General features: G+C 37.6%; 1 protein-coding gene across 2 annotated transcripts; it reads right to left on the reverse strand.

Moving 5' to 3' along the window:
* Window positions 1-3,798: 3,798 nt before the first annotated feature.
* CENPW (centromere protein W) lies at window positions 3,799-9,714 on the reverse strand (the record flags this gene model as incomplete). 2 transcript variants are annotated; one of them, XM_081094216.1, is made up of 3 exons in its annotated part: window positions 9,198-9,714; window positions 6,000-6,113; window positions 3,799-3,944 (listed from the first exon to the last, which is right to left on the reverse strand). In XM_081094216.1, exons 1-3 carry the CDS (start codon window positions 9,507-9,509, stop codon window positions 3,918-3,920), a joined length of 453 nt encoding a protein of 150 aa, XP_080950342.1. In that variant the 5' UTR covers window positions 9,510-9,714. The 2 variants fall into 2 exon arrangements, with proteins under 2 accessions (XP_080950342.1, XP_080950343.1); XM_081094217.1 differs by lacking the exon at window positions 3,799-3,944 and having other exon boundaries at window positions 5,996-6,073; window positions 9,198-9,466.
* Between the last annotated feature and the right edge of the window lie 11,731 nt (window positions 9,715-21,445).

Raw genomic sequence — 21,445 nt, forward strand, 5'->3', positions numbered from 1 at the left:
TCTACAAATATAAAAATGAACCTTGTCCTAAACCTCACACCTTATACAAAAATTAACTCAAAATAGATCAGATATTTAAGTGTAAAACAAACTATAAAACCTGTAAAAAAATAAAATAGAAAAAAAATCTTCAGGACCTAGGATTTGGTGAAGAGTTCTTAAACATGACACCAATACATGAAAAAAAAAAAAAAAATCCAATAAATTAGACTTCATCAAAATTAAAAACTGTTGATCTTCAAAAGACCCATTAAAAATAAAAGCTACACAGTAGAATATTTTCAAACCACATTAAATGACAGAGGCCCATACCTAGAATAAAGAACTCTCAAAATTCAACATTAAAAAAACAAAAGACCCAGGGACTTTTTTTCCCTCCGCATGTGGGAGTCCATTCTGTGGGACTCTTTCCCTCTCCCCATGTAGGAGTCTGTACTTGTTCTTCAATAAATCTCCACCTTTGCTATAAAAAAACAAAAAAACAAACAAAAAAAAACAATAAAAAAGACCCAAACAGGAAATGTACCCCCAAAAAAGAAATACAGTGGGGCCTTGACTTACGAGTTTAATTCGTTCCATGACAGAGCTCGTAACTCAAATTACTCATATGTCAAATCTTAAAGTGAAGGAGTGAGACACGTGATGCTGGGCTGATGTTGTGGCGTTCACTGTGATGTTCGCTGCGCCAACTAGCGGTGGGGTATCTGAAGCTAACTCGTAACCCGAATTTTAGCTCGCAACTCAAAGCAAAAAATCAGCCAAGAGACGGCTTATATCTCGAAAAATTAGTCAGGACACTCGTAAGTCAAGGCCCCACTGTATTTCACCAAAGAGGAAAAGTGGATGACAAATAAACATATGAAAATATGTGCAACACCATTAGCCATTACGGAAATGCAAATTTAAAAGCTTAAAGAGACACACTGTGGGAAACTGTTTATTGCCTTCACTATCTGATAAGCATAGACAGAGAACCCCCGGAAGGCTGGGTGCCTTTGAAGCCCTCCCAAAAGTCGGAGCTAGGCGCCACCTCTGTTTGTCCAGACAGTGGTAGCTGAAACTACTCCCCCATTTATTATTATGTAAATCCTTGCTGATGGGCTAGTCTGCCTGTTGCAGGGGGTCACCTGCCTAGGGCTATGCTATGGGTGCATCCCAGATCAATAAAAGCTTGGTGAGGCCTGAGCACAGAGAGAAGTCCTTTGGGACTTGCCGCCTGGTCCCCCAATATTGCAAAATTATCTCGTGTCTTTTTCTCTCATTTGCTGTGCGGCTCCTCTTTCAGATACCGAACGCTACTCCACGCGAGTCGTGGAAGGAAACACTCAACAACACACTCCAATGAGAACAGCTAAAATAAAAAATAATACCAAATATTCATGAGACTGTGAAGAAAGTGGATCTTTCATAACAGCTGATGGGAATATAAAATGATACAGCCACTCTGGAAAATAGTTTGGCTATTTCTTTTTTAAAAACTAAACATATACTTACCATATAACCCATAATCACACTCCTGGGCATTTATCCCAGAGAAATGGAAATTTGTATCTGTATAAAAACTCATAAATGATTATTTATAGCAGCTTTATTTGTAATAGTAAAAAACTGGAAATAGCCAAATGGCCCTCAGTGGGTGAATAGTTGTACAAAAACTGTGGTATATAAATACCATAGAGTACAACTCAGTAAGTAATGCAATTCACAAAGGCATTAAAGGGTTAAAATTATTTAAATGAATCTAGATTTGACTGCACATTGTACTTTTTCAAAGATTAAATTGATTCCATAGTTAATTGTATGTAAAGGTAAATACTTATAAGCTTAATTTCAAGAAATACATCTCTTCAGGCTACTTCATATAGTAAGATTTCATTTTTAATATGCAAAACATTTGCAATACCAACCAAGCCATTATACTCAATTAACATTTGACAAAGGAGGCAAAAGCATACAATGAAGTCAAGACAGTCTCGTCAATAAACGGTGTTGGAAAATTGGACAGATATATGCAAAAAAATGAAACTAGACCACCAATTTACACCATACACAAACATAAGCTCAAAATGGAAAAAAGAGTTAAATGTAAGCTGGGAAACCATAAAAATCTTAGAAGAATCCATAGGCAGCAAAATATCAGACATACCTCATAGCAATATCTTTACTGACACATCTCCTACCCGTGGTCGGCAAACTGTGGCTTGTGAGCCACATGCGGCTTTTTGGCCCCTTGAATGTGGCTCTCCTAAGCCTTAGGAGTACCCTTATTAAGTTAATAACAATGTATCTATCTATATAGTTTAAGTTTTAAAAATTTGGCTCTCAAAAGAAATTTCAATCGTTGTACTGTTGATATTTGGCTCTGTTGACTAATGAGTTTGCCGACTACTGTTAAGGGCAATGGAAACTAAGGAGAAAATAAACAAATGGGACTACATCAAAATAAAAAGCTTCTGCAACCGCAAAAGAAACACATCAACAAAACAAGAGAGCCCACTGCATGGGAGAACATATTTGCTAATGTTACATCCAATAAGGGTTTAATCTCCAAAATTTACAGGGAACTCATACAACTTAACAAAAGAAAAATAAACAATCCAATCAAAAAATGGGCAAAGGACCTAAATAGACACTTTCCGAAAGCAGACATACAGAAGGCCAAGAGACATATGAAAACATGGTCAAAGTCACTAACCATCCAAGAAATGCAAACCAAAACGAAAATGAAGTACCACCTCTCACCTTCCAGAATGGCTATCAACAGCAAATGACAAGTGCTGGCAAAGATGTGAAGAAAAAACAAACCCTCGTACACTGCTGGTGGGAATGCAGACTGGTGCAACCACTGTGGAAAACAGTATGGAGTTTCCTCAAAAAATTAAAAATGGAACTCCTACTTAACCCAGTAATCCCACTTTTAGGAATATAGCCTAAGAAACCAGAAACACCAATTAGAAAGGATATATGCACCCCTATGTTCATAGCAGCACAATTTACAATAGCTAAGATTTGGGAACAGCCTAAGTGCCCATCAGCAGATGGGTGTGGTACATCTACACAATGGAATACTACACTACTGTAAAAAAGAAAGAACTCTTACCATTTGCAACAGTATGGATGGACCTGGAGAGCATTATGCTAAGCAAAATAAGCCAGTCGGAGAAAGATAAATATCACATGATCTTACTCATATGTGGAATATAATGAACAACATAAGTGGATGAACAAAAATAGATCCAGAGACATAGAAGCATCAAACAGACCATCAAATCTCAGAGGGAAGACAGGGGAGGGTGGGGGTGGGGTTGGGGTAAGAGATCAACCAAACCAAAGGACTTGTATTCATGCACAGGAGCATGACCATTGGACACAGACAGTAGGGAGTGAGGGCATGTGCTGGGGGGTGGGAGTGGCCGGGGAGAGGTCAATGGGGGAAAAGGAGACATATGTAATACTTTCAACAATAAAGAATTTTTTTTAAAAAGAGTTTAAATTATTTAAATGGACCTAGATTTGATTGTATACTGTACTTTTTCAAAGATTAAATTAATTCCATAGTTAATTGTATGTAAAGGTAAATACTTATAAGCTTAATTTCAAGAAATACATCTCTTCAGGCTACTTCATATAGTAAGATTTCATTTTTAATATGCAAAACATTTGCAATACCAATCAAGCAAAAGTAAAATGAACTTGAGTCCATTTAAAGGGAATGAAATATAATTACTAAAAAATATAGTTAGATATTGTTTGAGATGTTTCAATGCCAGTAAAAGAATACACAAATGCACACATCCCTCAAGCAGCCAATATTTTAATACACAATATTAACTAATATGTAAAGTGCTTTCACGATCTGCTACCAACTAAAATAAAAAAATTCATCATGTAAATTTCAAAAATGTGTTCTTTGACTTCTAACCTCTGCTCTTCTTTAGCATTACCTGTGAAGGAGAAAAAAATATGAAGATTCATATTATACCTATAGCAAATAAAACATAATTCTTCAACAAAAAGTTAAATATTCCTATGTTTATAATATGTAAGACTCTGAATTTATAAAACCCAATACAGAAGATGATTAGGGAATCCTTTTGCCTTATAAATGGTCTGAGACTTCTATTTCTCTCGAATAATGTAAAACATGCCTAGATTCTCAAAATCTGGTTTTATAGTCACTTCTAGATGTTAATTTCTTCAATTGTAAGCCAAAAGTGTCCATATTAATGGTTCCTAACATTTGTAGACAATTTAGTAATCCTGGGAGTTATAGAATGTTCTAAAATTCTAAAATCCTATTTATAAATTGGGCATTTAACAACTATAAAGCAATACAAACCCATTGCAACACCATATTTCTTACATTTGTTCTGGAATTATATCAATTTAAAGACCAAAACTAGTCGTCTAATGCTGAAAAGCTTATTAGGTAGACAATTTTCAAAACATATAGTCCATGACAGAAATAAAACAACAGATCTTTAGTCTTAAAAGACAGGAAGCATTAGACCAGAATATATCCAAAAATTTTTTTAAAGAACTTACCTACTTTTAGGGTAAGCATACCTATCATTTGTTAATAAAAATAAACCCTAAATTTAAAATACATACATACATTCTTCAAGCTCTTAAACCCTGATTTACCTACAGAAAAACTGACTTTAATAGTCTAGAATCTTGTTAGGATGTTTATAATTGTAAGAAAATTTGAAACCTCTAAAAAAAAATGGCAGGGCATGCACATTTCTAGGCTTGCTCTATGCCACCAAACAGGTCTATACCCTAAGTTAGTACTTCTCTGTTTTATGTTAGCATGTATACGACAAAAGGAAGTACTATGTACTCAAATGAATTTTCAAAATGCTGAGTATATTATGTATTCAAATTTACAAAATGCTAAATTAAACAGAGTTCAACAAGGTTCTTTACTGCTATATTTTCCATAACCTTTTAAAACTTTACATAACTATGGTTATATAAAGATGTTAGCATTGTGTAAAGATGAACAAAAAGTACATGGAACTCTCTATACTACTTATGCACTTTCTGTGAGTCAGTCTATAATTATTTTAAAACAAAAGTATACAAAGACATACAGTGTCAAAAGTAAGTCTCTCCCCCACATCACTCCCAGTCAACCATGGTTGCCAATTTCTTGCATATTCCTATAGAAACAGACTCTACATACATAATAACATTGTGACTATTCAAGGAGGTATAGTATGTTATCTAAATGTATCTTGACACCAGAAGCTTTTCATGGTGCGGCATCTATTAACATCAAGTGGAAATGATCTCAGGAACATATTTGGAAAAAACTCTGCCCTAGGCATCATACTCTCACATTACATAGAACTACCAGTAAGAAGCAATCTCCTCTGTTTTTATAAGTAATTTGAGTCATAAGTCACGCAAAATACAGTTAGAAAAACAAATAGGTAATTAGAAAAGCAAAATGATCAAGAAGGTTTGATAAATTTCAAGGTGATAACCTTCTCAACTATATATAATCCACTACAAAGCCTATAGATTACAGTCAAACATTAATTTTCCCCTAAATAGTAATAAATCAGTGGCCATGAATCTTTGCATCAGTAATCCATAATATACATATGGAGAAAGAAAATCTGACTCCTTAATTAAATCCATTAACATGAAAAGCTAACTGTCAACTGAGTAGACAAAGCTGAATAAAAAAATCTAAATCAGGCAGAAGTGATGAACCAAGTGGTACTTTTAAAGTCAGTTCTTGCTCAAGAAAAGAAACTCATGCCTGGACAGCGTGGCTCAGTGGTTGAGTGTGGACTTAGGAACCAGAAGGTCACGGTTCCATTCCTGGTCAGGGCACATGCCCGGGCTGCGGGCTTGATCCCGTGTGGGGTGTGCAGGAAACTGCCGATCCATGATTCCCTCTCATCATTGATGTTTCTGTCTCTCTCTCCCTCTTCCTTCCTCTCTAAAATCAATAAAAGTATATTTTTAAAAAAATTAGGCCTTACCTTTGCTGCAGCCAGTACATGCTGGTCTTTAATGATTCCACACTTATTCTTACAAGCATCTGTCCTAGCCTCTTCTGCCAGTCGACGAATAAACAGTAAACAGTTCAGATGCACCTTTAAAAGAGGAAATTCAAAAGTATTTTTAAAATAGTGATGTTCTGAACTATAAAGATAACAAAATTTAATGTTGTGCTAATTTAGTATTGTGATTAAATCAGTTGGGTTTTTTTTATTTAAAGTAACAGGATCTAGTTTAATATATAATCTAAGGTTCATCTTAGATTCCATACAAATAAGACTTAGTTATTGAAATACATGAAACAAGGCCATGTAAGGCTAACCAAAGGCTATAGACAATAACATTATTGTAAAGCATCCTTAGATCAAAATTTATGTAGAACTTTATTAAGTAACAAATATTCCTGCTTCTGATCCCAAATAAACTTATGTATTTAAAATTTTTCTAAAATTTAAAATCAAAAAACATATTTAAGGCTAATCATCTTTCAATATATAATCCAAGGTCTAAAGATTTTTTTTTAACCAGGTATTTGAAAGACCTATTAAAAAAAAAAAAAAAGGTAATAATTGAAATTCTGAAGATTTACTGAGTTGAAAAGTATATGTACAAAGGTCATTACTTATTATCTAACAATATCAAAATAATCATATCTACTATTAATAATCTTTAAGTCAACTTTTAAGAAATTATTTAAAATAGATAATATAAGCAGACAGAACAAAATTAAAAACTCTACAAAGGACTGTAGTTAAGTAAGTTGTTAGCATTGTGGCAAGCTGGGTAAAAGATACATCAGTAGTCTCTACTATTTTGCCACTTCTTGTGAATCTAGATTGCAAAATAAAAATATAAAGCACGAGTCTACAAAAGGGTAGACTGTCAAAAATAAGTCTCTTTTCCATGCAGTCCCATATTAACTGTACACTCAGAATATGAAAGGTGTTGTTACGTTAAACATTAGGAATACAATAGTCCCAAACTTCCCAGGCCAATGGCAGAACCAAACCTATAAAGAAATTAAAGGCATGTGTGACAGTAGATGATGGGGTAAAATAAGGTTAATCCTTTCTAGGAAGATTAAGAAAGGCTTCACTGAAGAAGTGGTATTTGAACTGGGTTTTGAAAGAATTGGAGTTTGCTGAGTGGAGTGAGGACATCTTCAGGGAGAAGAAATATCATATATAAAACACAACATAAAAGTGGATTAGTTTTGTGTTAAAGATAACGGGAGACACAAAAAGAGATCAGTATAGTTCCTTCCCCTGAAGAAGCTGCACACCACAGTCGGAGACAACACTGACATATGAAATTCTTAGTGAATAGTGTCCAATTACCAATAGCTACACTGTATGATGTACACCTTCTCTGCTATCAAAATTCAGAAAACAATAGGTCAGAGCAGACTGCCTTCATTGTAGAAAGGCTTATGGATGATGTGGGACATCTGCTGGGTAAGATTATGAAGTGTCAATGGCAAGCAGGAAACCCTAAGCTAAGCAAAGAGACCAGGGAGATGCATGGCATACACAGAGAGTGAAGAACAAATAAGAGCCAAAGAAAAGCATGCGACCCAGGACTAGATAGTGGCCTAAAGCAATTCCTTCCCCCTACCACTGAAAATGCTTGGAATTTCAGCCCATCTTCCTGCCCGGGCCACCTGGATCCCACCTGTTGTTCATGAGTCACTTTGGGGCAGACCAGTATGAATGTAAGAGGAAGCTGGTTACTTGAGAAATTTTTGCCAATCTATTCAACAGTCTCCTAGATATCCTTAAGCAGGTACATTTCTTCCCCATCCACTTGGGACCCCAGGACCAATGAAAACTACAGAAAAAAAAAAAAATACCTAAAAATGGCTTGTAGCCCTAAGCGGTTTGGCTCGGTGGATAGGGCGTCAGCCTGCGGACTGTAGAGGATGTGCAGGAGGCAGCAGATCGATGTTTCTCTCTCATCATGTTTCTAACTCTCTATCCCTCTCCCTTCCTCTCTATAAAAAATCAATAAAATATATATATTTAAAAATGGCTTGTAAATCAGTTTCACTTTAATCCAAGGCACTTGTGCCACCTTTAACATCACCACTGGGAGGGGTAGAAGTGGGGGTTGGGGGAGAGATGGTTACAAAACAGAACAATATATACTGTCTTTTCTTATGGGATCTAAGACAGGAACAAAAAAAGGAGGGTAGGAGATATCAGATGGACTACTTTTTCAAGCCAGAAACAAAACAAAACAAAACAAAAAGTTTGTTTTGACTTCAGAGACCAAAGAAAGGAAAAATGAAGACGATTCTATGATGTCCTTGTTGGGCACCAATGCTTGACCTTGATCTCCTGAAAATGAGGTGCCCGCCTATAATGAATGCCTCCTTTACCCAAAGAGCTCGTGGAACCCACCGCAGGCATCCCCCGTGGTGAGACCTGGGGAAGCCGTGTTCTCGCTGCCAGGGGGTGCACGTGCCAGGCGCTCGGCACGCAAACCCTGCATGCCCTTCACCGCGGCTCGGCCGGCTGCGCGCCAGCCCTGCGAGATGCGGCAGGTCCTCCGGGCCAGACGGTGGTTTGGCTCGAACAGCGCACTGACAGGCGTGCTTGTCTGTCCCGGTCGGAAAAGGGACTCACAGCCGCGAGCAAGCTGCTTACAAACACGCGTCTGGACCGGGGCTCTGGAGTCAGCAAGCTCCGGGAGAGAAAACCAGGCAATCTATCTGGTTAGCAAGGGAAAAAGGTATGCCAGCGACGCCTTTACAACAGTTAAAAAAAAAAATGGCCCGGCCTGAATTCCAAAGCCCCCTTATAAGCGGCTGAAACCTTCTTCCTGGGGCAAGGGCACTCCACTCGGTTCCCTATGTGCTCCTGAACAGCGACATTTAAAAGCGACAAGCAGAACTCGCCGCTAGTTTCCTCCTTACGTTGAGGCGGCTAATAGCCTCCTAGATTAACCAAATAAAAATAAAAATAAAAGGCACCGATATCTACATTTCCGTGGAGTCCAAGCGCCGGGAATCTGAACGTCCGTGCGGGGTCGGGGCGAGCCCGTCAGGTCCGGGCGGGGCGCGCCCGACACACAGGCCTGGAAGAGCGGGCTGGTCCGGGGGCGCGAATGGAGGCTGGGGGTTCCCCCCGCCCCCGGGCCCGGCCCGGCCCCGCTCCAAGCCCCCGAGGCAGGGAACTCACCAGTAAGTCGCAACTGGCGTCCAGACGAAGGTGAGGCTTCTGTCGCTTGAAGACGCGCTTAAGAAAGCCGCGGGGAGCCTTGCGCTTGATCCGCTTCCTCTGAGAGATGGTGGCCGCGACCGCCATGCTCCGCCTCAGGCACCGGCCGCCGGGGCCGGCGAGGTCCGCCCGGCGCCGCACAGAAGCAACCGTCCGCGGGCAGAGCGAACGCAACCCGCCGACCGGCAGCTGCCTCCAGCCCGAGGCCTCGCCGGCCCGAGCGTTTGAATCCGCCGCCGCAGGAGCGCGCCCGGCGCTCGGCAGTGACGTCATCCCGCGCGAGCCCCGCCCCCGGGGACGCCTGAAGTTGATGGAAAACAGCCGCGGGCGCCCGGGTGCTGTCCTTAAAGGGCCAGGCCAATGTGATACACCGATTCCGAGGAACCATTTCTACCAGGTTTCGTAGAGATGTCGGAAAACTGTGGGAAATGTGGGTATGCCAGGGCAGCTACACCTTCTCTCCAAGCTCCCGCTCTGTACTGAGCCCAACAGCAATGGACTTAAAAAGCAGATGCATTGAAAGACGTTTGTGATGTTGTGTCAGGATTCCTAAAGAACCAATGTCTTCCTAGCAAAGCATGACTTTCGGATATTAACAGCTAACACTTTACACTTTTACAGAAATCCATTCGATTCTTTCCTGAAGTCTTTTCATGAGTCTGTCTTTTCTTTACAAATGAGGCTCACTTTCATTTTAAGGCCCTTCCTTGTAACCTTGCAATAACTTCAGTTTTCTTTGAAAACTTTGCTACTTCTTCAAGCAATTAACTTCTCTATTATCTAAGCTACTAGAGCAGTGGTTCTCAACCTTCCTAATGCCAGTACCCTTTAATACAGTTCCTCATGTTGTGGTGACCCCCAATTTCATTGTTACAAATTAAACATAATTAAAGCATAGTGATTAATCACAAAAACAATATGTAATTATATATGTTTTCTGATGGTCTTAGGCGACCCTGTGAAAGGGTCGTTCGACCCACAAGTTGAGAACCGCTGGACTAGAGGCCCGGTGCACGAAATTCGTGCACTCAGCGGGGGAAGTCCTCAGCCTGGCCTGTGCCCTCTCGCAGTCCAGGAGCCCTCGGTGGATGTCCAACTGATGGCTTAGGCCCGCTCCCCATGGGAGAGGCTCCTGCCGCCACCGCTGCACTTGCCAGCAGTGAGCCAGGCTCAGGGCTTCTAGCTGAGCAGCGTTCCCCCTGTGGTAGCGCACTGACCACCAGGGGAAGCTCCTGCGTTGGGCATCTGCCTCCTGGTGGTCAGTGCATGTCATAGCGATCAGTCCTTCCACTTCTTGGTCGATTTGCATATTAGCCTTTTATTATATAGGACTAGAGGCCCGGTGCACAAAAATTTGTGCACTCGGGGGGGAGGGGGGTCCCTCAGCCCGGCCTGTGCCCTCTCGCAGTCTGGGACCCCTCAGGAGATAACGACCTGCTGGCTTAGGCCTGCTCCCGGGTGGCAGAGGGCAGGCCCAATCCCTAGGTGCAGCCCCTGGTCAGGCTCAGAGCAGGGCCGATTGGGGAGTTGGGGCGCCGCCCCCTGTCATGCACAGAGCAGGGTGATCGGGAGGTTGTGATGCCACCCTCAGTCACGCTCAGGGTAGGGCCGATTGGGGGGTTGGGACACCGTCCCCTGTCACACTCAAGGCAGAGCCGATAGGGAGGTTATGGCTCTACCCCATCACACACAGAGCAGGGCCTGTGGGGGGGGGGGGTGGGTTGGGGTGCTGCACCCTGTCACACACAGAGCCGCAGGGCGATCAGGGGGTTGGGGAGCTCCCCCCTATCAGGCACAGAGCAGGGCTGATCAGGGGGTTGGGGCGCCTTCCCCTGTCATGAACAGAGCAGGGCGGATAGGGAGGTTGTGGCCCCACCCCCTGTCACACACAGAGCCACAGGATGATCAGGGGGTTTGGGCGCTGCCCCCTGTCATGCTGATCCCGGTGCCCGGAGGCCTCGCGGCTCCACTGATCCCGGTGCTGGGAGGCATATTACCCTTTTACTATATAGGGTAGAGGCCTGGTGCACGGGTGGGTGCCAGCTGGTTTGCCCTGAAGGGTATCCTGGATCAGGGTGGGGGTCCCTACTGGGGGGCCTGGCCAGCCTGGGTGAGGGGATGATGGCTGTTTGCAGCTGGTCACACATCCTTCAGGGTGGGGGTCCCCACTGGGGTGCCTGGCCAGGCTGGGTGAGGGGCTGAGGGCTATTTTCAGGCTGGCGGGTGACTGAAGCTCCCAACCGCTCCTTTTTTTCTTTTTTCTTTTTTATTCTGGGCCAGCTTTAGCTCTGAGGCTTGGCTCCAGCTCTTAGGCCTCCGCTGCTGAAAGTAGGTTTCTGGCCTTTGCTTACAATGTTGCAATCCTGCTGGCTGAAGCCTGGCAGACTAAAGCAGGTTTCTGGGGTTTTGTTTAGCTTCTATATTTGTAACATAGTTGCTTAGAGTTGCAGCTCAGAGGCCTGCAGCGGCAGGCGGGGAACGTTGGAGTCCTCCATCACTGAAGCAAGCAAGCCTCATGTTAGTTTCAAGCTGCCTGGCTGCCGGTCGCCATCTTGGCTGACAGTTAATTTGCATATCTCGCTGATTAGCCAATGGGAAGGGTAGCGGTCATATGCTAATTACCATGTTTCTCTTTTATTAGATAGGATCGCCTTGGTAGTTCTCAAACTTCAAGGTCCATCAAATGAAGAACCACCCCTGGGATTCTCATTCAAGAAGTCTTAATGAAACTTGAGAATTTGCATTTCTAATCAGTACTCAGACCTTGTTGGCATTGCTAGTCTCAGGACCAGTGACGATCTGGACAGGAGTAGTATTGACACCACAAGGATAAATACTTCCCTTTCTTTATCTCAAACGTTTCTTCTTCTGTTGTAATTTTAGTTCTGATTTGCAAAGGTCAAAGCCCTTTGATACTGCTGTTTACTTTGGAAAGACAAAAAATAAAAATGTTTAAGGAAAATTATTGAAGAATTCTCACCACCACCACCCCATCTCATGCTATTCTTAGGAGTTGGTGTACATAAGAAACAATTATTATTATATTAAGCTATTGAGAATTTTTGCCTTTTTTGTTGATGACATCTCAATATCTGATAAGATATTCTTTTAAATAGTGGTTCCTTTTTTTAGAATCTTTCCTAAAGAAATTCATCCTAAGTATAAAATACATTTTATGAACAGAGACTTTAAAATATTTTTTAAATATCTAATGTATAAATTTGAGTACATGCGTCCAGTTAATTATTATGGCCATATTAAAAATAACATGAAAAATTGTAATAGCCTAGAAGAAGGCCCATGTAATGCCAAGTGCAAAAAAAACACAACACTTATATACGAACGTAAATGTAATATAATCTGCAGAATATTAGAAAATATGCGTGCACACACACACACACACACACACATACACAACACTGGGGAAAATATACCAAAATCTGAACATAGTTTTTAGATAATGGGAATATGAAGTTTTTGATTATTTTAAATGTTCAATTTTCTGTAATAAACATACTTGCAAAAGAGATATTTCATATTTTAGCTAATTAATGTTGAATATAACTTGAAATGTTTACTGAATAAATGTCACTAAAATATTTCTCTAAGAAAATTATTTACACTAGAAAAAATTTTAAAATTAATTGACAGTACCTTTTGATGTTTGGAACAATCTGAAGAAGACATTTGATTTTGCTTTTCATAAATTATACTAATGCACACACATGGTATATGTTACTAGTTAATGTATTTCTGTGAATAAACATTTTTAAATCATTCTATGAAATGAATGATTTATAAGATTGTTACTGACTTGTGTTTTTGTGCTCATTAGCAAAACATGAGAACAAATGTTCACAATAATTAACACTAGGTAGAATCTCATAGTTCGCAAAAATAGTTCTTGACATATTGTTTTGTTAGACACTTAAAAATTATGCTGATTATAATAATGGTTAAATTAAAAATTGTAATCTGCCAGGTGCAGTACAGTTGCCAAAAAATTTTGTAATTTCAAAATACTTCTGTCATGGCTTCATTCATCATTTGTGAGACACAGAATCTCACAAACTTTTGCAAACTGCACTATTTCAGTTGATTTGTGTGTGTGTGTTTTTTTTCTTCAGTCCCATGGGTGGTAAGACAAATTATTTCAGAAGCTTTGAAAAATTTCACCTTACTTGTGTAGTCTCTTAGTTCATATTTCAAAGGTTTAGCTTAGCTAAGTGCATCTCTTCTTAAACCTCTTCCCTTCACTGACTCTCCTATTTTTAGATTGAATATGAAGTGGTTACAGGAACACAAATCTATTTTCCAGTGTTGATGAAAGACACTGAATTTAAAACAAATTTTTATTATGAATGCCAGAAACCTTAGACATTTTGATGTGTTTTCCAAGATAAAAAAGATGGCTTTGAAATAGGAAATAGGAATCCAAAAGAAATAGATATTGTGAGGAAATATTAAGCGAAAATAAAAACTATAATTTGGGGTAAAAGCCTCATTGCTAAAAATAATTTTTCTGTAACATTTTATTATCAGTTTGTACACTATAAAGAATAATTGCTGCTAGAACATTATTTGGAACAGATTAGGACAAAAAGAAATACTGCAATTTATTTTTTTTTCCTCTTTAGAAACATGTTATTTATTTTCATGTCTCCTTTTATGCCTTTCAATAAACTTTATTTTCCCTCTTTTAAACGTTATTTTTATTGTTGACATTATTACAGATAATGTCTCCCTCCCTTTGCACCTCTACTCAGCCCCCAACCCCCCTTCCCTTGGCCTATCACCAAACCATTGTCTGTGTATATGGGTAAATTTTTACCCAGTTGGTAATGGGCCCATATCAAATCATCAGGAATTTTTATTTTTAATTTAGTGCCTCCAGGGAGTCTTCAAACTGACACTACTTTCCATGGATACATTATTAAAAAGTCTATAAGAAAACTGAATGACATCAATTGACTGTCAGGGAAAGAAGAAAAAACTATTTCTTGCCAAGTAAAACTTTTTCTATTCTATCCGAGAAAAATGACAATATTTGTATAGGGGAAAATTTTAAGCAAATGGGAAATATTCCAACATAACTTATTACTTAGTAACTATTAATTGAAAGTAAGAGGGAAGGGACAGCTAGGATGTAGTGAAAGAAACACTGAACTTCCCTTTTCCCACTCCAGGCTTCCAGCCTAGAATCAGGCACAAAACCTAGGAGAGAGTAACTTGGTAAAGCCTAAGAGTGTTAAGTTTTAATTCTTTCTCCAGGATGAATTATAATAATGGAATAATTATGAGACTAAACTAAACTTTTTGTCATTAAAACAGAGGAGCTTTACACCCTAACCAGTTTGGCTCAGTGGATAGAGCATCAGCCTGCGGACTCAAGGGTCCCAGGTTCGATTCCAGTCAAGGGCATGTACCTTGGTTGCGGGCACATCCCCAGTAGGGAGTGTGCAGGAGGCAGCTGATTGATGTTTCTCTCTCATCGATGTTTCTAGCTCTCTATCCCTCTCCCTTCCTCTCTGTAAAAAAATCAATAAAATATATACATAAAAAAAACAAACCACAGGAGCTTTACTTAAGAAAGATAGTAAAATCCTGAGAGTTCCATCTAAGAGAGAAAAAGAAGAACAGGTTTAGAGGGAAAACAAGAGAAAGAATAAAATTAATTTATCCTTCCACTTCATCAAGTCTGGCTTGTTCAGTATACTTAAGCCATTACAAAAAAATGTGATAAAAGAATCTTCATGCTTTGCATTACCATGTGCCAGGAACTGCCCAAAATACCAAATATGTGTGTGTGTGTGCATTTATTTTTCTCTAAAACTTTCAAGGTAAGTACTATTATTATTCTCATTTATAGAGAAGAAAAACGAGACTCAAAGGTAACTTCCCAAAATTTAAGCATTTCGTATTTGGTGGAGATGAAATTCATCACTGAGAACAACATAAAATGTTTGAATAAATAAATACAGTCTCTCTGGGGAATACCATGCACACACTTAAAATAATGATTTTAACCACCAGGTAGAAATATGATACATGAAAAAAATCAAGATATTCTATTATTGGTAGTTTTGTTTATATGACTTTTGTTAAAATTAAAGCTTATAAAAATAGCTAGAAGAAAAATCACAAAATGTGAATGAAAAGGTGTTAATTTTATAGGTGATTTTTTTTCTCTGTAATTTCCTATTTATTTAGTGTGGTAACATTACTTCTCTATGGAAAAATATAAATTTATAATAAAATGGAGAAAGGAATCTACTTTTAAAATTTTTTATCCAAACCAGAATGGTTTGTTAAAAAAAACTGAATTAAACTAGGTTTTTTGTATTATACGCATTTTGTAGTATAGCGATGAAATAACAAAATAGTCTTAAGCATTATTGAAAACTAATTTTTCAACATGGGCACATCTATGTTCCAGCAAATATAAAGGAGGAAGTGGGAATGAAGCACACTCCCCCTTTCCTTAAAGTCAGTATCTGAAAGTTGCCCATACCGGATCATTTATATGTCTTTGAACAGAATTCTGATACATGACCACGCCAAGATGCATATTAGAACAGAAAATGCTATTTGTCTTTGGGCTACCATGTGCCCAGCTAAAAATCAAAGAATGTGTAATAACTGTCAGCTTCTGACATATGCAGCTTTACTGGGAGACAGTATAAGTAGATATTAAAGTGGATTGTAAAGTCAAATAAACTGAAATGAGTAAGGGTCTATCACTTATTAGCTTTGAAACCTTGGGCAAGTGGCTTAATCTCTGTAGACATGAATTGTATTATCTGAGAAGGGAAAAATACCTAATGCTATCACTATTGTGTATATTTCCCATATTTTGTCTGACTTCCTATTTTAGCAGGAAGATTGAGTTTTGTAGAGCTGCCATCACACTACACAAAAGACAATTTTTTAAATGTATATCAAGTGCTCCTATATGATTTATTACTGTTTTCTCTAAGAAATTTAATAACCAAAATTAATCTTTACATTCTACAGTTAGTTCAATTTTCATAATAAATACCAAACATAAAGATGTGTTTCAAATGGGGAAAAAAATCTTGCGTTTGACTGCAGAGCAGATGATTAAAACAGTATCCTTGAATAGCCTCCAAAATTTAAGCTTCTATTTTCTCTGTCCACCTATCTCTGTATATAAATTTATAATAAAAAATAAAATCAGGTGAAGAAACTAACCAGAAGCAGCAAGTACAAGAGAAGTAACAGACACCTGAAGTAGATCCCGAAAAACATCAGATAAATAAATGGTTGAATATGTAATATAAAATGTATGTTTAATTTTTTTAATTAGAAAGTAACAAATTATTACCAAAAAAATGAAGTCAGTTATACTTTTCCAAAATAAAATAAAGTATCAATTCATTTTAAGAGTATTGCTTGGCATCAAATAATTAATTAAAGAAGACATTAGAAACAGCAAAAGCGAGGAGTAGTGACTTATAAATTGAGGAAATTACAAAGTGACTGAAAAGATAAAAGAAAAAATTTTAAATATGAAGAAAAAATAAGAGTTCCAGGAGGAGAGAATAGACTGAATGGGAAAGAAGAAATATCCAGAAAAGAATGGCTAGAATTTTCCAGAACTTAATTTTCCCTTTCAAGGAACATTATGCATCTCAGGCAGAATGGATAAATAAATCAATAAAATCCACACTTAGAAAAGTGTTAGAAAAACTGTTGAATACCATTAACAAAACAAGTATGATAAATGCATCTAAAAATTAGCTACAAAAGAAAATAAGAAGAATGAGCTGAGAACATAATTAAAACAATTTAATAACATTCATTGTAAAATTTTATAAGTAAACTATCATTCAGAAATAAGGGTAATAAGGGTGGAATTTAAATCCTGGTCAACAATGACATGTGAGATAAAAGGAACAATAATCAGAATGAAATAGTCTGATATTCTTCTATTTGAGGGAAGTAAAGTAGAAATGTTCTGTAGTTTCATATTTTATCAGGTATTTATGTTAAAATGTTGAAGAAATTTTTAAAGAATGAAAAGGAATAGTAGATATAAATTCCACCAAAAATAAAAATTCAAAAGAAAGCAGAATGAGCCAAAGTCAGAAGGTACAAACAGCAGCATTAAATCCACAAGTATGTGAGAAAATGAAACAAAAATTTGAAGGAGAATTTAAATATTAGTATTCTGAAAATGATTACATACAGAAAAGCTAGAGCGAATTATTGATTTTTGTGTTTTTTTATGTGAGCTCTGTATATAAAATCAATAATGGTCAATATACTTGCACAACAAAAAGAAATATGTACTTTAAAAAGGTATCACCTACAATAGTAACAAAAACCATAAATTTCCTGAGAATAAATCTAATAAATGAGTTACAACAACTTTTATGGAGAATATAGTAAAACGTTATACAAAGGCATATAAAAGTCTTAAAGAAATGCTGTAACATGTTTATATATAGCAATCATAAGTAAGAAAAATATGACAGTTTCCCCCAAAATTAATCTATAAAGTAATGCAATTTCAATTCACAAGATTTTTGTGGGGTCTAACAGGCAGATCCAAACATTTATATAGAAAAGTATAGGAACAGGAATAGAAACTGGAATAGAAAATAAGTGTATAAAAATATGCTTAATGTCATAGGAATACAAATGCAAGTAGCAATGATTTACAATTTCAGAATCATCAGATTGACACAAACTTTTAGGTCAGATCATATCAAACTTTTGTGAGATATAAGGAAAGATAAGTTATTTACTACATTCCTGGAGAGACTATAAAAAGTCAAAACAAGATGCATATGCTCTACTAAACTGGGTTTCTATACTTGACATATATGCACAAAGAAATACCTGCAAGAATGATCACTGAGCAGTCTTTGCAACAACAAAACTTTGAAAACATAAAATTGCCTCCCAATAAATGGCTTACTTATGCAGTGGAATAATACTACATAGCTGTTAAAATTGTTGAAATAAATCTACATGTATTAATATGGCTAACTCTCAAAAACATAATTTTGAATAAAAATAGAAGCTGCAGAAACTTACGCAGTGTAGTGCTGCATAAGTAAACTTATCAGTGTAGTACGGTACCACAGATATAAAAATGACCAAATTCAAAACAGCAGTATACTTTTCCAAATATAATAAACATATGAAGCACACAGGAATGACACATACCAACTTCAGAGTTGTGCCTGCCTCTGCAAACAGAGAAAAATAAATCATGGGGATGCAGCTTTTCCATTTCTTAAAACCAGCAAAAAAGATATTCACAAAGTTTGAAACAATATGAAGAGCTACATTATCTCAGTGGTGAGAACATATATTTTGTATTTTTAAAGTTGCACAATTACATTTAAAAATATTTATAGAGCTATATGTACACAGATTTTTATTGCAGGATTGATCGGTGAAGACACTGTGGAAAAAAGTATGGAGTTTCTTCAAAAAATTAAAGAGGGAACTCCCATTTGACCCAGTGATCCCACTTCTAGGAATATATCCTAAGAAGTCAGAAACACCAATCAGAAAGAATATATGTACCCCTATGTTCATAGCAGCACAATTCACCATGGCTAAGATTTGGAAACAGCCTAAGTGCCCATCAGCAGATGAGTGGATTAAAAAACCGTGGTGCAACTACACAATGGAATACTACACTGCTGTAAAAAAGAAAGAGTTCTTACCATTTGCAACAGCATGGATGGACCTGGAGAGCATTATGCTAAGCAAAACAAGCCAGTCAGAGAAAGATAAATATCACATGATCTCACTCGTATGTGGGATATAATGAACAACATAAAGTGATGAACAAAAATAGATTCAGAGTCATAGAAGCATCAAACAGACCATCAAACCTCAGAGGGAAGGCAGGGGAGGGTGGGAATAGGGGGGTAAGAGACCAAGCAAAGGACTTGTATGCATGCACAGGAGCATAACCAATGGACACAGACAGTAGAGGGTGAGGGCATGTGCTAGGGGGTGGAAGCGGCTGGGGAGAGGTCAATGCAGGGAAAAGGAGTCATATGTAATACTTTAAACAATGAAGAATTAAAAAACTAGAGTCAATTAAATATATATCAATAGGGAAATGAGTAAGTAAATTATAGTAAAACATGCCCATGCTATTAAAGACTACCTGGTAGTGTAAACCTACATGAACATATGTTCCATTAACTGCAGTGATGGCCCTAACTTTGTACTCCTCCCATCAGTCAGAGCCTTCTGCCCACTCTTTGACCCTGGCTTTGATTACAAGACTTCCATTGGCCAATGGAATGTTATCAAACATGACACAGTCGAGAAAAGTTCTTGTGCATTGGACTTGCTTTCTTGCTGCTCTTGCTCCTTCACCAGAACCATGAGAACATGCCCAGGCTAGCTTGCTGAGGAAATGTGAGGAACAGCTGGAGGAACAGCTGTCACCACTATGCTGACCACCGTACACCAGCCAGCCCCCTCAGAGCCTCCAGCCAACAAGAGATAGATGTCTAAGAAAGTCCCACTGAGATCAGTCAAGATGAACCCAGATCAATTTTAATAAAAACAAAAAGCTGCTTAGCCAATCATAGACTTGTGAGACAAAAATTAGTAGTTTCAAATCCTTTTATCAAAACAATAAATTACCAAGGGAAATTCTGATTGGAAAATAACTGACATGGAATGTTTACAATGTCATTTTCTAATCAGATTTTTCCCCAATAACTTATCTTTTTGGTAAAAGAACTGAAACAGCATTCTTCACCACTACTTTCCCTTAAATGTCTCTTTTCTAAAGTGGCTCTAAAGCGAATTAAATTTGTATCCAGTACTCCAGTTACAATGAGTATCTAGAAATTTACATTTGCTAAGAGTTTAGAGTTAGAAAACCTCAGCTTATATAAAAAATAAATTTTTGTAAGAACCAATTGCTTCCACAATATAACATTTTAACAAGCTGTTAAGGAGAATTATTAACAAGATTTTAAATAAGTCTAAAAGCAGTTTCTTCACGTTAAAATTGTAAATAAATTTTACAATTGTAGAATCATAAAATCAGAAGAATCTGCAAGAGATTCTAAGAACTGGTATATAAGTTAAAATTTTAACTCAGCATATTAATATGTGTATCTCTATTTATCTCTGCTCTCTATCTTATAAACAACTATGCTCTACAGAGTACAGTTGTGAATTGTTGCCAAACTTTTGCAATGCAGGTACTTTCTTGGCAAACAAATAGCAGACATATTTTTCTGTTTAGGTAAATGTTAATAATCACAGCTGGTTTGGTAATTCAGTTATTCGGCAAAGACATTGTAAACTACTTGAAAAGAACCCATCTGGTTTGCAGTTGTAAAACTGAAACCAATTAAAACATTTAAACAGCATTTTGTTTTTCATTTTCATCTGTAAAAATATATTTTGCAAGTTCTAATTAGTGGTTGATTTTTTTCTATTGCTTTTATTATATGAATCTAACACTCAAATAATTTTTAAGTTCAACAAAACTGTTCTTATAATTAATATTATATTGGGACAGCAGATGAATTAAAGGATAAAGGATATAAAATATACATGGATTGATACACACAGACACAATAATGTAGTACACAGAATTTATATGTATCAAACCCAATAAAATAGGACAAAATGTCTACCAATCACAAGAATTGGTTAGGTATAGCCTAAAAACCTGACAATTTAGTAAATGGACTATATCTACTTTTAAAAAAAATAAAGGAAGAAGGGAAGAAAGGAAGGAAGGAAGGAAGGAAGGAAGGAAGGAAGGAAGGAAGGAAGGAAAGAAGGGAGGGAGGAAGGGAGGGAGGAAGGGGAGAGAAACAGAACTCAAAGACTATAATAAGAAATATACTTATCCACTCTTCCTTTAAAATTGATTCAGTGATAAGAGCTTTTCACTTTGACCCTGGAATAAAGTACAAGTAGCCCCATGACTGTTCTTCTCACTTCCAGATAATAAAAAGTACTATGATCACTCTGGATTTGGTATTTAGAATGACCAGTCTCATGTAATAGTCAAAAGTATTCAACCTCATTCAAAATTAGAGCTCTGCCCAATCGCCCAGAGGGAGCTTGGAGGCCTGCTGTAAGTGAGAAACCAGGAAAGAGGGAGGGAGTACTCACTTTGTATATTTCTTACTTTCTATTGCGTCTTCACTCCTGTACCTCCATCTTGCTCACTGGTTTTTGAT

This window comes from Myotis nattereri (assembly GCF_964212035.1).
Source record: "Myotis nattereri genome assembly, chromosome: 6".
Lineage (NCBI taxonomy): Eukaryota > Metazoa > Chordata > Mammalia > Chiroptera > Vespertilionidae > Myotis > Myotis nattereri.